Source organism: Pithys albifrons, chromosome 8 (assembly GCF_047495875.1).
Source record: "Pithys albifrons albifrons isolate INPA30051 chromosome 8, PitAlb_v1, whole genome shotgun sequence".
In the NCBI taxonomy this organism is placed as follows: Eukaryota; Metazoa; Chordata; class Aves; order Passeriformes; family Thamnophilidae; genus Pithys; species Pithys albifrons.
This window is the reverse complement of record NC_092465.1, coordinates 16,335,662-16,350,028: the sequence shown is the minus strand read 5'-3', so window position 1 is coordinate 16,350,028 and position 14,367 is coordinate 16,335,662. Positions and strand designations below refer to the sequence as shown.

The window sequence follows — 14,367 nt, the reverse complement described above, 5'->3', positions numbered from 1 at the left end:
CCTCTGCACTTGCTCTCCCTGAGAGATCAGAACAGAAGTAATCTCTGCTGTCTGGGGTTTTATTATTTATTAATCAGAACTAAAAAGGAAAAAAAATCAATCAAACAAGCATTTTCACACTGTCAAGGTCAGGGTAAATAGGAGGGAAAAGGTGGCAATGGTTATAAAACAGGAACCCAAGGGCAAGGAAGAGGCCGTTCTCTGCCCTTGTTATGCAAGGCTTCGAGGGGAGGAGGGAAGCAAAAGGATGGGATTTAAGACACTGTTGGCACGACACTGCAGATGATCAGCAAAATGGGCTACTCGAGTAGGGGGGAGAAATTAAGTAACTGCCCAGGCTTGCCTGCAGCCAAGAGCAGGCAGAGCAAGCTCTGCTGCAGCAGAGCCTGGGAGCTCCTCGGCTGCTTCTGACAGCCTGCTGTGGCCGCATTAACCCCTTGGCACAGGGAAGGCAGGTAAGTGGCTGCTGGTCCACCTTAATTGCGCTGGGGCTGAGGCAGATGCCAAGGCGGGTTTTAAAGCTGAAATGGATGCACCTGACTGGCAGAGAGGAGCCAGAGGGGGGGAGCAGGGAGTGGGACAGGACTGAGGGGCACCTAGCAGGCAGCAGCAGGTGTAGGTGGCATACCTGGAGCCTGCAGGGGATCATCAGTCAGTGACCTGCCAACCATCACAAGGCGGGTGCCCTCACGCTGAGCTCCATTTGAGGAGCAAGCCAGCCAGCAGCCCTCCTAGGGCTAGATGAGAGGCCAGCACACATCAGCCCCCAGCTGCTGATCAGCTGCAGAAGTGCACTACTTACAGCACAAGAGCAACAGTCCTGCTGTCTTCTCCAACCCCAGAGCCCTGGGAAGCAAGCTTACGATGCATGGGTTCACTGCAAGTAAGCCACCCCTTCTCTTGGGGCAACCACCGCAGCGGCCTGGCTCCAGCCACTGCCTCTGTGCCAAAGGAAAGGAAGAAAGAAGCTCACTCCACCAGCTGGATGCAGATCCAAGAGCAAGGATATGCTGGCAGAGAAAATGCTGTCCCTGGGCTACCTGCAGCTGAGTAGTAGTAAGAGGGGATAAAACTACTGTATTGGCTTTTATTCAGTTCACTTACCTAAACAGATGTGTAAACAGGAAGTGACAAGGAATTGGAGGGATGTGGTTGTGCACACCCAGAGTCGTGCACCACATGGGCGGAGGCTGAGCTTGCTAAAAGAGCTGACACCTGCACTACCCCCTGCCTGGAGATGGGGGGAGCAATGCCACCCAAGCCTCCTAGAGAGACTGGGATCTCTAGAGATTGTTTTTATTAACTTTTTTTTTAAGCTGTAGTATCAGCATTTGCTGGTGTTGGGATCCCTGGAGGCATGCTGCACTGCTACAGAGCAGCCCTTTGGCTGGGTGGGATGGTCCGACAGGCTGGCAGCCAGCTGCTGTGCCCAGTTTGTTGCAGAAGAGGTCACCTGTTCCTGGTTCTTTGTAAACCTGAGCTGTTCCTTCCCCAGTTCCCCACCTCCCCCAGCAGTCATTGCGGAGGAAGCGGGATGCCCCGCGGGTCAGTGACTTGACCCTCTTGCAGGTTCTTGACGAGCTGAGCCAGCCAGCGTTTTGTGGTGGTGTCATCCTTCAGGACCTGGGCAAAGGTGGTGTCCTTCAGCTGGTCAGGAAGGCACTGCCTGAGAGCTTCACGTGCCCTACATCAAGAGACAAGAAATGGGGCCCAACAAATAAACTCACAGGGGCAAGAGGGGAGAAAACCCCACTGGGGACACAACGTTCCTTTGCCTGGAGGTCTCCCTTGCAGACCCAGCCAAGGAAAGCACTGTGCAGCAGCACATGGTGCTCAGCCAGCCAGTGCAGCTCCCACTCCACGTGCTAAACCCCACCGAGACAGCTGTGCACCCTGACACCCATCAGTCACATGATACGACACCGGGAGATGCCAAAGCAACCAACACATACCCAGCAGCTTTGGGCAGAGGTGCTGGTGAGCAGGAGATGAGTTTGTATTCCCTCAATTGAATTTCATCCATTGGCTTCTACTGCTCACAGCTCATTTGATGCAGAAGAGAGTATAGCATATCTTTCATCTCAGGCTCTCCCTTGTACCTTGTTGAAGGTACACTGGAGCTCAGGCAGTTGTGAACTGCACGGCTTGAATCTGGACAAGCCTCAAACAGTCACTGTTTCTCCCATGTACCATCATAAAAGGTCCTGGGATTAGCAATAAAAAAACCAAAGCAAAAAACCCACCCAACTTCCACACTGAGCAAAGGCTGATGGATCAGTAACCTTGATTCCCCCCAGGTGGGCACTGTGGAAAAGAACTGTCCTTCCAAAGGAGTGAGAGAAACCCCTGCCCAAACTCCTATAATGTTTACCTGGGGTTATCAGAAAGGCGAAGGTAGCAGCGGACAACATGTTTCAGCAGCCGTGCCGATGGCTCCTTGGAGAGCTGCAGGACCATTTTACCCTGTTTGACAGAGGCAAGTGCCACCAGTTAAAGTCTTTATAAGAACAGCTTCACAATCAGCAGAGACTGGAAAGGACAATTCAGTCACTCACTCTGACTTCCCATGCAGCATAGCCCATTACCCTTCATGTAGATACCCCTGCATGGAGCCTGGCACTGCTTGCCAAAATGCCTTTGAGAAGAACAGCTTGACATGACTTGTTAAGGGTTCTCCCAGCAGCTTGGGGAAAGCTCATCTCATCTCTGTTTGGTTTTTACCTCACAAGGACTGCTTAGTGGTTCAACAATTTCTGAGATTAAAGAGAATCTAGAGTTTCTCCCTCGTGGAAGACAGATGCATCCCAATCACTTTGATAAGCTCAGGCTGAGTCACCCTGTGAGGTGTGTTCCCAAGCTCTGCAACACTTCCTGTTCTCATCTGCATTCCCTTCATTGTAACACCCTTTTAAGACATTAGCAATACCCTGGGAAGCCATGCTGAAGGACTGAGCTCACCCACACCACGTGTAGCAAGATCCACATCTGGTCTTAGCAAGCACCCAAGGATTGTATTTTCTCCTTTTGCCATATCCCTCATAAAACTGTTCCAGGCAGGCAAGGCCAGGGCAGATCTCCCTGGCCTTGTCTCCATTTCCCATATTAAGTTGAGACTTTACAAATGGCTGCACCTTTGAAAATGCCTTTTACTCCTGAGATGAAAACAATATGAGTACCCAAACTTGTCGTTTACAGAAAACAGGAACAGACAGAATTTGTCTGCTGTCTCTGCGCTCCAACACAAAAATCAGAGCATATGCAACAGCTAGTAAGAGCCAGATAAGAAAGATCAAAAAAAGGAGGCTGATATTCCAGGCAGCGAACACGAAACCCATGAAACTCCTTGGTCAAAGACACTGTGGATGCAAAAGGTTTCTGTGGGTTCAAGGATAGAACACTGAGGTTTACTGGCCCCAGAAATCCAAAGCTCAAACTAGATGGCACCTGAGAGACTGTTAGGAGGACAAGTATCATATACTTGCCCTGCTCTTGCTGTTTCACTCAACCTACTGCTCTTTCAACCTGTTATGAGAGCCAGAGATGGGACATTGTGGGGTGATGGCCCTGATAAGCCTGGATGAGTTGGGGGAAACGCCTCAGCCCCCTGGAGGAGTGCTCCCAGCAGAGGACAAAAGCTTTCAAACTGACGAGATTAACAACGGATGGAGTGTTAAAAAATGACACGGGGGGGCCCCCCTTTGCGATATCTTCTATAATCACTTAAGGAGCCACCACCCTCAGGCATCTGTATCACCCCTCCAAAAGATTGACTTTAGTCACACAACCTCCTGAAGAAAAAAAAAAAGATATAAAAAGAGATGCATTTTTAACTGCAAGAGGGAGGGGAAAATGCCACTGTCTCTGCTGGGATAACTTCTAGCAGCTTGTCCTGCCTCCTCCTACCTTCTGGAGCAATGTAGGGGTAAGGAGACCATGCGCTTTCTATTTTTTCTATACTTTACTGTCTTTACTTTCTTACAAAGCTTATTCTTTATACGTTCTATCTTACATCTTATGCTAACAGCGACTTTGATTCTTACTTTAATACTAGTAACAGTAACTTGCTTTACACTTTGCTACCTCATATTAGTTATTGCTTTCTTTTGCAATGTGCAATTGCTTTCTCAACATGTATGTTGATAAGAAGCAGCTCTGTTCTTTCCTTTTGCTTTGTTACAGAGAGAGTGGTGTGCAAGCTATTTTATTGTCCTATGTTATTGAGAGAGTGTCTAGATAAGTGTTTTAGGTGGCTGCGTTTTTAGTTAGTAGCTCTTTGTTGCTAGTTTTTGTCTGTCATGAAAATGGGACACATTGCTGTATTGAAATTTGAGTTTGGTGTGTTTGTAAAATGTGTTTTGTGCTGATTTCTTTTTGGGTCTTTTATTATCAATTAAATACCATCTTGTAGCTAAACGTTATCACCAGCAAAGCGGAACCCACAATAACTGTCACATACTTGTATTAATAAATGCTATTTCGGGAGCTGTTGTGGGGAAAGTTCTTTTCTAGCTACTAAATGTAGCTTCAAAGCAGAGGTTAGAAATCCTTACAGCCTGTGTTCTGTCCAGCAGTTTGGCAGGCAGTGCTGGGTTCATAAGGCTCTAATTTTCTGGAAGTGCTTATTTAGCTGATAAGTTCTCCCCGGCTTAAGTGTTGGCTTCATATCAGAGGTCAGAAACTCTTCCAACCTGTGTGCTGTCCGTAGTCGACAGGCAGTGTGGGGAACATAAGGATCTGATTGTCTGGAGGTGCTTATTGCTAATAATTTCTTATTAATACAGTTAAGACTAGAAATCTTTGCATTTCTGTCTCCCTCCTCCCTTTCACCTGACAGACATGGATTCATGATCTGAATCATGTGATCTTTCTTACAGAAAATTAAATCAATTCACATCCCACCAACAATTTCTTTTTCCTCTCTGTTTTATCTTGAGGACTTCGTGTATCACAACTAGTATGTGTTCTCTTGATACATAAATCAGAGATATCCAAAGGAAACATGCAAGCACAGAGCTAGTGTCATGAGCAACTAGCCCATGAACAAATTGCCTCTCTCATCCTGTGCTCCAGCCAGACAGCAGCAAAGTAGCTGTTGAAGAAGCTGGCTGCGACAGCATAATTTGTCTTATTTAAATACAAACAAAATACTTTAAAAACAAATGACTTACCAGTATCATGGCAACATGGGAAAATCGCTCATAAGTCTGACAGATATAGGCCAGCCCTGTGTCATCTAGAAGGATTTTCTGAAGAATAAATGTAGCAACCTAGAAAGGGGAGAAAGTAGGAAACAAAGCCTATAAACAACTTATCTACCCTGAAAAGGGACAGCCTTTGTGTGGTGCTCTTTTCAAGGCAGCCCCAGAGCTGAAAGGCCTTTCAGCAGGCAGCAAATGCTTTACTCAGTGAAAGTTAAAAGCCAAAAGAAAACACAGAACAGTAAACAATGCTTGGCATCTTTGTCTAAGGAAAAGAGATGGAAACAAATCAAAGTGTACAGGATGGCTAGATGCAGGTTGTGTATGACAGCAATTACTGCTGGGCCACTCAGAGCAGCCACAGGTTTTGGTTTGTTTGGTTTTTGAAGAGGTAAAAATTCTACCCACACTTATCCTAGCACTTGCAATAGGATAAAAGCCAACTCCGCAGGGTACTGGCTCCTGGTCAGTCAGAGATGAACAACAAAAAGTCTTTATTAAGACAAAAAAATAGGTACCGTTTTGGAGAGCTCACTGCCAGACTCCATAATGCGCAAGCACAGAGGGATAATTTCTGTTGTCAATAAGAAATTTATCACTTCTTGCTCATCGGTTTTCACCAAGGCCCCTTGAAGGAAAAACAAAACCCCAGATCAATAAATGATAAATTGTTTCAAAAAGTCTCACCTTTCAAAGGCCTGTGCTCTGCCTGCCCCAGGAACCATTCAGTCTGAATAGCAGGCAGAGCAACCGTCATCCTAAATATGTTGCAGCACATGGCTAGGGAAGAAATCATTTTGGCAGCACAAAAGTAATCAAGTTGGTTTTGGGGGCTGTTTGTTTTTCACAAAGGGACACACTCTTGTTTCTCCCGCAGTAGTAATACAAACACAAGAAGATCACGCCACCCACAACAACCTCTAGAAGGAAGAAATGAATTTTAAGACCCTCTATGCATTGAGAGAGAAAGGTTCTGGGCAGAAAGAAGAAAGAAAAAAATCAGGATAAGGGGAAGACAGGGCATATATAAAGAAGTCAATCAATGACAGAAACCCAAAGAAATCTCAGCCTGCACCCATCTATCCCAGTGTCTAGCTGTGAGGGGCAAGGGTAAAGGCAGAACAAGTCTGCAGGTGCTTGTACTCACAGAAACATCATTTTGGCAATGCATTTAAACTTTCAATTTTTATAAGTGAAAAGCCCAATTCCTACACACTAAGAGGAACATGCCTCCCAACTGATTGAAAAGGAGCAGCTTCTCCTCTTAACACTATAGGACTTGAAAGATTCCAATATAAAGAGACCTCTGACTCTGGTCATGCAGATCTCTATGCCCACAGCATGAACTGCTCTAACTCAAGAGACCAATGCTCCAGCATTAGAATGGCTGCTCACCAATCACTCCGAGGCTCGTGAGCCGCAGGTACTCAAACGGACGTGTCTTGCTGACGGTGTGCAGGAAGGGGTACAGGAAGAGAGGGATATGAGCTGCCAGAAAAGCTGACCTGTAGGGAAGGGAAAACACACAAGGTGAACAACAAGGAAAACAAAGTGAACACACAATCCAGCACTACCACATAGAGCCTCAGACTATTCCTGCTGGACACCATTGCTGCTGCTGCTCCTCCAATGTGGGTAACAGTTCTATTTCTGATAAAAAGGCACAAAGTAAATTCTGCACTGGGCACAGCACAAAACTTGATCAGAGCACCTGATCTGTCAGTTACGTGCATTGCTGCTTCCAGCTGACCAGGAACAGTGCATGCCCTCTTGTTTTTATTACCTCTTCCTGCTACCCAGACCATCTGCTTTGCACATTACTGTTGCATTTCACCCTGCAGGCTCCCAATGGCAAGAACAGTCATCCACAATGCATGACAGAAATACAGACTGACTGAACTCTAGGCATCACCAGTTTAAATGTGCACAGATACCTTTCCCCAAGAGTCCTCACACTGCCTTCTGGCAGTAGTGAAAAATACAGACTGCAGGGAGAAACCTGGAGATTGCTCTGCTGGCAGAGGGAAGCTCTCTTGCACAATCATCCAACACACTTCTTCCATTTTCAGTTTTCAAACTTTAAATGTAAAGGTGAGTGCTGTAAAACTACCCTATTTATTTGAATATCTCATGGAGCATTGCTGTTTTACACTGATTTGCAGCAGCTCAAAAACAACTTCAGCTATGCTGCTGCTCAGGAACAGAACAGGAACAGAAGGAACGGAAGCATGAGATTATCGATCCCTGAGTAGTTTTAGCTACTAATTTTGGCTGAACCAACATTGTATTTTCCCCTGCTGATATTGGCTGGGCATAGACTGAAAAAACCAAAAGACAGCTCATAGGCAAAGGACTCCAGAAATGGCTCTGGTACTGCTCCCTTGCCTAACATATTCTCTGGGAAGGACAGTCCTTGCTCATTCCACCCTTTCTACAGCTAGTCTAAACTGTAAGCTGCTTGTCTAAATAGCTGTAAACTCATTAAAACAAGGATCCTGCATACAGCACTCAACTCAAAGGTACCCTTAGCTCTGTCTGACCTTCCAAGAGCTGCCACAACTGAACGTTTCGGGAACTTGCAAGATCTCAGGATGATCCAGGGGATACGGTGCATTTAGGACCACCATAAAGCTGGCATCCTGATAATCCATGCAAACAAGTGAAAGCAGCAGGCAACTGTCTATCTACCAGCTTTGTTGTCTGTTCCACTTCTCTAAGTAAAAAAAGAGAAAGGAGCTTACCTACTTGTGGACTCAAACACGCAGGCTGAGCACAGCACCTGAGAAAACTCATGCATTTGGAAACACTTACCTCGTTTCAGGGTGTGATGCAACACACTGTAGGAGAGCTAATGCATTGCACACTCTGTTGGACTGATGGGCTGTCAAAGTCGGAGGGTTGATGGATGGGTAAATATTTACAATTTCCTAAAAATTTACAGATATGGAAAAGTTAAAGGAGAAAAATACTAGAAAGCTGCCCCAAAGCACTTGCCCAGGAAGGAACTGCAGTGATAGCAGATGCCAGTCTGCTTTCACCAAGCACCTCCTTGAAGTTAAAATGCAGCCACTATGCTGGGTCAGAGTCAATTTGACAAGGAGTCACCCTTAATTTCAATAAAAAAGGGTTCACTTGATTACTTGGCTCTTTACTACTGTAGGCTCTGTTTTGAACTTCCAGATCAAAGAGGTGTCCTAGAGGCAGAGGACACCCACTCTACTCACAGTGTAGCTGCTGGCACTCTTCTAACTCAATGCAGGGGAAGCAACTGAGGGTGAGAAATCTGATTCAGAAATCTGCCTGCTTCCAGTTATAGGTGCTCCCTTCCAATTTTCTTTGCTTGTTAGGGCCACTCAGTCAAGAGTTTGACATGGCCAATGCTGCACTTTTTCTTTCCTCCTTGGCAAGAAATGACCAGATTTGGCACTGAATGACAGCCAGCCATCAACTGTAGGGTGGTTTGCCCACCAGTAAGCTGAGCTGCTCAGTTTCACATGAAATGCAGGTACCTTCCCTTGCAAGGGAATCTGCAGCAGGGAGTAGCATTTCCATGTTGCCCTTCCAGTGGGCTCCCTGCAAGGGCAACCTTCTGATCAGAAAGTGCTCAAGCTCACACAAAAGAAATCAAACCAATAATCTCAGAAGAAAGACTGCTACAGTTCTGCTATGTCATTGTATTAAAATAAGCAGAATGGGATCCACAGGGAACTCAAATATCCAAGAACTTGCCTATTCCCCTCCCAACAAAGAAAGCTGTCTAATTAGAAATACCAGTCTCTGCACACATTGTCTTGCTAACAATGATTAATGGCCAATGAGCTTCCCACACCTGCTTCTCTCATCACAAGATCCAACACAGATTGTACTCCCAGCAATGGCAATGAGATATCCCACAGGTGCCTCCAGGGATGTGCCCCCATGGACACACAAGCTCTGCAACGTGCCGGAGCCGCACCATGGACAGCGAGACCCACCTGAAGGAGTGCGGCGATCGTGCCAAACGAGTGCCACAGCATCGGGGCGAGGTCAGGCACAGACTCACGCTTCTTGCTCAGTTCCAGCAGTGCATTCTCCCGTGTCTCAGGGCTGGACAGCTCATTGATCCACTGGTAAATCTTCTCCCGGTCAACCTGAGCCAGCGCTGTTGGCACAGGCTGGGAGGGAGACAAGAAAACTTCAGTCCAAACATTTTATCCAATTCCCCGCCAACCTTTTCCACGACCTGTCAGAATGGCCAAAAAGCAGTCAAGAACCACCTGACTGAAGGGGTGGGAACTAAAGGTCCTTCAAGATGCTCTGGGCATGGATGAATCCCTTCCCTAGATTATTATTATTACTTCACCTATTTGAAATGCAAAGGCTTTACTTTCTGGCCTGACTTGTTAAGACAGTCTCTCTTAAGCCACTTGTCAAGCAGTACCTTCTAACTTCATTCAGCAATGAGAGCCAAGCTGCTTCCTGCCCCTGCCGGCAGAGCTCCTGGGGAGTGACACACACTTCAGCCAGTTATCATTTGCCCTGCCTGCATTTAGCACACATTCATTTCATGCTTCAAGTGCAAGATTCCACAAATTCAAAGTAAGGCAAATGCTACCTTTTTCTCTCCAAAAACACCCATGACATTGGAAACTGCCAATGGGATTCACCCAATGTACAAATACAAAAATATTGATACAAATACTAGAAAAATTCTTACTACTCCAACATCAGCCAGTTATTGGCCACAGCCAGTAATACCTGCTGCTTGCAATGGCTCATATTCATCCTAGGTACTTTGTTCACATGCATGGAGATAAAAGGGAATTTTTCAGGAAAGATTTTATGCAGGATCTCAGGACGATTTGATTTCTGTTCAAAATAAACCCAGAAAAGGGTAGATCATAGTCAAGACCCACTTTCTACTACTCTGGAGAATTCTATGATTTCTCTTCTGCCTCTCTTGGAACATCAGGGAAAGAACAGTATCAAGGTCAACAAGTTTTCAAGACAAAAAAACCGAGGGAACTAAAAAGGGAACTAAAAAGGGACTCTATCATAGTTTCTGTGGAAAAGACAAGGTATAAGCCTTTCAGTGAAAGTTTCCTCCTGCCTCTGCTGCCACAAACAGCACTTGGTGCAAACAAATATTTCACAGGCTTCCCAAGGGGGTAGTTTGGTGATCTGGATACAAAACTTTGAGGAAGACAAACACCAGCACTGAAGTCTCCTAAATGAATACCTCCAGAAGCCAGTCCAGAACCTTTCCAAACACCGTGCCACAGCAGTTACTGTTGAAGCAAAGTGTGGCTCGGTTGTTGCACTGCTGCTCCTGAGCCAGGCCGGGCACAAGTGGCCTCGCATCCCCCTGTGCTGGGGGACCACGGGGCAATGACACCGGCAGTTTCCTTTTAACCCCGACTGAAACGCCACACTCGCCACAACAGTGTGAGCAGAGCCTGCACTGCACTGACAGCAACATGATCGCCAAGCAGCTCATCACCAAGAGATGTAAGAGAATACAAGGGAGTTCGGAAACTGAAAGTGCCTGGAACCAAACCTGAAGCCATATGGCAAAGGCAGATCCAGAACTACAGGAGGGATGGAGAAAGACTTAAGCTTTGGCGGACACTAGCAGAGCTTTCTGTCTCTATTTCAGCAAAAGTTTTCCTCCTCTCTTCATCCCCATTTTATATCCATAGTCACGTCCAAAGAGATTCCTCCGCAGCTGTGGGATTTCTCTCTCCCCCAGCTACTTTCAGCATATTATTTAAATGTTTATATATAAGCCAATGTAGTGCTATCAATCCCTAGGCTTTAAGATTCAAATACCTTTTTAGTGGTTCATTTTTCCTTCTGTCCTCCATTTTTCCCACTGCAGTTGTTCAGGAATGGTGCTTCCACAGAAATCACTCCAAACCACAGGCCTCACTCATTCCCACCTCTCCCTCCAGGCTACTGCAAAATTTAACCCTGTCCTGGCCAGAACCAGGACTCTCACCTACTAAAGTTTGGGTTTTTTTTTTCAAAATCTCACACTAAATTAGTAATCCTGACAAGTTGATTGTGGCCTTAGAGCTGTGAGTGCAATTACAATGGCAGCTTCTACACTGAAGCTGAAAAAGAGAGGGAGGATGAACAGAACTCATTTGTTTTGATTTGGGATGGTAGAGTGACAAGCAGTGTAGCAACAATTGTTATTATTGCATTATCTAAAGTTTCCATCTATTTTTTTAGACTCATTGGAAGTTTCAGTTCCTGTAAGCTTAAATACATCGACCCTTTAAAAGCACAATCACATGATCCCTAGAGAACAATAAGTAGATTTTCCACACAATTAGGTTTATGATGTCCAATATCTGCCTTAGCCAGAACGAACTTCTTTTCACGGGCTCTACAGTTGCTCCTTTTGGTTTAGTTTAACCAGAAAGACATATTTCTTCCTAATTTCCTACTTCACTGTTGTTCCTTCTTCTCTCTCTAGTACCCAAAATTCTGGGGAACACTGAGGGCCACACAAATCCTGCAAGCTCCAAGACAGAACCCCACCAGGCACTGTCTTTCGTACACAGGGCAAGTCAAACTTACCAACAGTGCCACAAGCACAAACTCGCCACCTTTGCACATCATGAAAGATCTTTTAACACCTTCCTTAAGAGAAAAGATCGAACATCCAGGCCTGATCACACCTCCAACAGAGAGGTAACAAACTGATTCAGGCAAACGCCTCTCTCTTCCTGGCTGAGCAGCTGCTGCGAGGGCACACTGGTAAAAGCACCGGTCAGCCAAAGCAGAACAGAGTAGAACAGAACAAAAGTGGGGACATGTGCTCTTCAAACTATTTTGATAGATCATTTGCTTAAAAATACCAAAATGAACTTTGAACTTCCACAGCAGTGAATTAGGTGATGTGAGCTGGACTTTCAATGCCTTACGGCTCCTGCAGATTGTTCTCGAGCACTCTGGGACGTCTTCAGGTCTGAAACTGAAGTGTCAGCTCTGCCATCAGCATCACGTATGGACACCAATGCTTTGGCTGAACACAAGCTGAACATGACAGTGTTCACACCCCTGAAGGGACTCCTGAGCCCGTTCATGACCCTGTGAAGAGGTGATGTGATTTGCCACAGGTCCCAAGGACACCTCCAGAGCCAAACTCCCCACCCTGTCACCTTCAGTCTAAGCACACTAACTGTGGTAGGAAACATTTCAATACAGAACTACCTGGTAGCATAAACTATGTATAAATTAAGTACACATTCAAGTGAGTCCCAAATAAAGTTGATCTCTACTCCTGAAGCAAATTTTTTTGTTAAAATTGCCTTAAAAAAAGAGGTGACTAGCACATAGATGGAGAAGTAGTGGGAGATACAGGTAATGAGAGTCTTTAACACATTTTAACAAACACTTAGGAATTAGACTGCTATAAAAATGTAAATGCTCATTAAGAGAGTCCACCATGATCTTGCACATGCTCCCATGCTCTGGAAATCATTACTTTAAATCAGAAGTATTTGCCAGCACTGCAATAACCAGTTAAAGTCATGTCCCCTTGAACAAAGTCGGAGAACTTAAAAAGTTCCCTCAACTTCTCTTCATCAGAACTTCACTCACTCTCAGCTTGTTAGTCCAAGCAGATCCTTGAGCCAATTTAATTTCAAACAGCTCGAACTGCAGCTTTTGCAATGCACCTCCCACACCCAACATACACGGGACTCAATCAGCTCTAGCAAGTCTCACACACACCATGAAGCTGCTCAGGTGGGAGATATGATACAATAATCACATCATTCAAACTCTGCTCCCGTTTTTGAACCCACCCAGGCCCAGTTCCACTCCCACCACCCTGAACATCAGGCACCACGTCCCCCCTTGGCAGTTTCCTGAGGCGGACGAGGGAAGTGCCCACTGCTGACAGCGCTGCCCTGCAGGGTACTGGGAAAAGGGAAGCGGGGACCGGCAGCCTCTGCCTTTCCTCCCGTCTGCTCTGAGGGGATTTTCCTTATCTCCTCTTTACCTCTGCAGTCAAGCCACAAATAAAACAGCTCCCCAGAGGACAGAGGAGGTGACTCGGCAGGAAGGAGCGTTTTAAGGTCACTTAAAAAGAGGGGGGTCTACTCTGAACCTTTTGCCTCAACGGGAGAGTCTTCCTTGTCATCCTTTCCCTTTCATACCTTTACCCTTTTCTTCCCCACTCCTACCCCTCCCCCGTGGATAATTTTGGGGGTCATTTTGGTTGTGTATTCAAAGATTTTTGTTTGCTTTTTTCATTGTAATTAACACGTGTAGGGAAGTGAACCTTGACAACGAACTTTGCCGCACTTCTGCTTTCATATTAAACCCGCTTTCGCAGATACCTTTGCTGGGGTTTTTTATAAGCGACTTTAAAACACTTATTCGCGACAAGAGGCACCCAGGCGCAGGGCAGGAGGCAAGGGGGAAGGAGAAAAAGCCCCAGGCGATGCACACCAGGCGGAAGAGGCAGAGCCGGGACACTCAGCAGGGAAACCCTCGGGGCCCCCGGGCGGGCCGCGACGCCCCACGAACAGCAGCGCCCGACCCAGAGTAGCCCCGGGGGAGCAACCGGAGCGCGCAGCTGCCAGAGGTACCCGCGGGGACGGAGCTCACGGGGGCTCCGCCACCCTGCGGGCCCAAGTCCGCCCCGGCCGCGGGAGGAGAGACGTTCCCCCCGCAGCTGCGAGTGGCCGCGGTCTCGCTCTCCGCGCAACGGGAGCCCATCGCCAGCGTCATCCCGTCGACTCACCGCGGCCGTGGCCAGGCTGTGCATGGTGTGTGGGTGAAGCGGGCGCGGTGCCCCCTCAGGCCGCCGCCGCCATCCCGGCCGGCACCGCGACCCCTCACCCGCCGCGCGGGGCACGCCGGGACGGGGCCGGGCGGGGCCGCGCGCGGGGCACGCCGGGAAGGCGCCGCCGCGCTGACGTGAGCGGAGGCGCGTCGCGCGCCGTCTCGCGCTGCCGCGGCCGGTTCCCGCCATCCGCCCCCGGGCCCGCCCCCCCCGGGCCTCGCCCCGCGGCACCGCCGGGACGCAGGTACCGGGCACCAACGCCTCTTCCTCCCCCCTTCCTCCTCCTTCGCCTCCTTTTTCCGCTCCCGCCGGCAGCGTGCCCCTCCCGCCGTGCCGTGCCGCGCCGCCTCCCCTCAGAGCAGCCGGCCCAGCCCGGGTCGCGCTCCC

General features: G+C 47.6%; 2 protein-coding genes across 3 annotated transcripts in view; one reads left to right on the top strand and one right to left on the bottom strand.

Moving 5' to 3' along the window:
• Positions 1–41: 41 nt before the first annotated feature.
• CNOT9 (CCR4-NOT transcription complex subunit 9) lies at positions 42–14,062 on the bottom strand. 2 transcript variants are annotated; one of them, XM_071562840.1, is made up of 8 exons: positions 13,939–14,062; positions 9,173–9,352; positions 8,010–8,125; positions 6,594–6,703; positions 5,717–5,826; positions 5,169–5,267; positions 2,372–2,463; positions 42–1,684 (listed from the first exon to the last, which is right to left on the bottom strand). In XM_071562840.1, exons 1-8 carry the CDS (start codon positions 13,960–13,962, stop codon positions 1,516–1,518), a joined length of 900 nt encoding a protein of 299 aa, XP_071418941.1. In that variant the 5' UTR covers positions 13,963–14,062; the 3' UTR covers positions 42–1,515. The 2 variants fall into 2 exon arrangements, with proteins under 2 accessions (XP_071418941.1, XP_071418940.1); XM_071562839.1 differs by having other exon boundaries at positions 42–1,691; positions 2,373–2,463.
• A 51-nt stretch (positions 14,063–14,113) lies between these two features.
• Positions 14,114–14,367, top strand: part of USP37 (ubiquitin specific peptidase 37) — a 36,238-nt gene continuing 35,984 nt past the window's right edge. Inside the window, exon 1 of the mRNA XM_071562832.1 lies at positions 14,114–14,224. The gene's annotated coding sequence lies outside the window, so the exon portion shown is untranslated. The remainder of the gene's footprint in view (positions 14,225–14,367) is intronic.

What these genes read in the sequence shown, in the direction of transcription:
- CNOT9 (XM_071562839.1), bottom strand. Translation starts at nt 13,962, where the DNA reads ATGCACAGCCTGGCCACGGCCGCG. An exon ending in CACGAGCCTCGGAGTGATTG is followed by an intron (nt 5,827 to 6,593) that starts GTGAGCAGCCAT and finishes TTTTCCTTCAAG; the next exon opens with GGGCCTTGGTGAAAACCGAT. An exon ending in GCAGTGAGCTCTCCAAAACG is followed by an intron (nt 5,268 to 5,716) that starts GTACCTATTTTT and finishes TCCCCTTTCTAG; the next exon opens with GTTGCTACATTTATTCTTCA.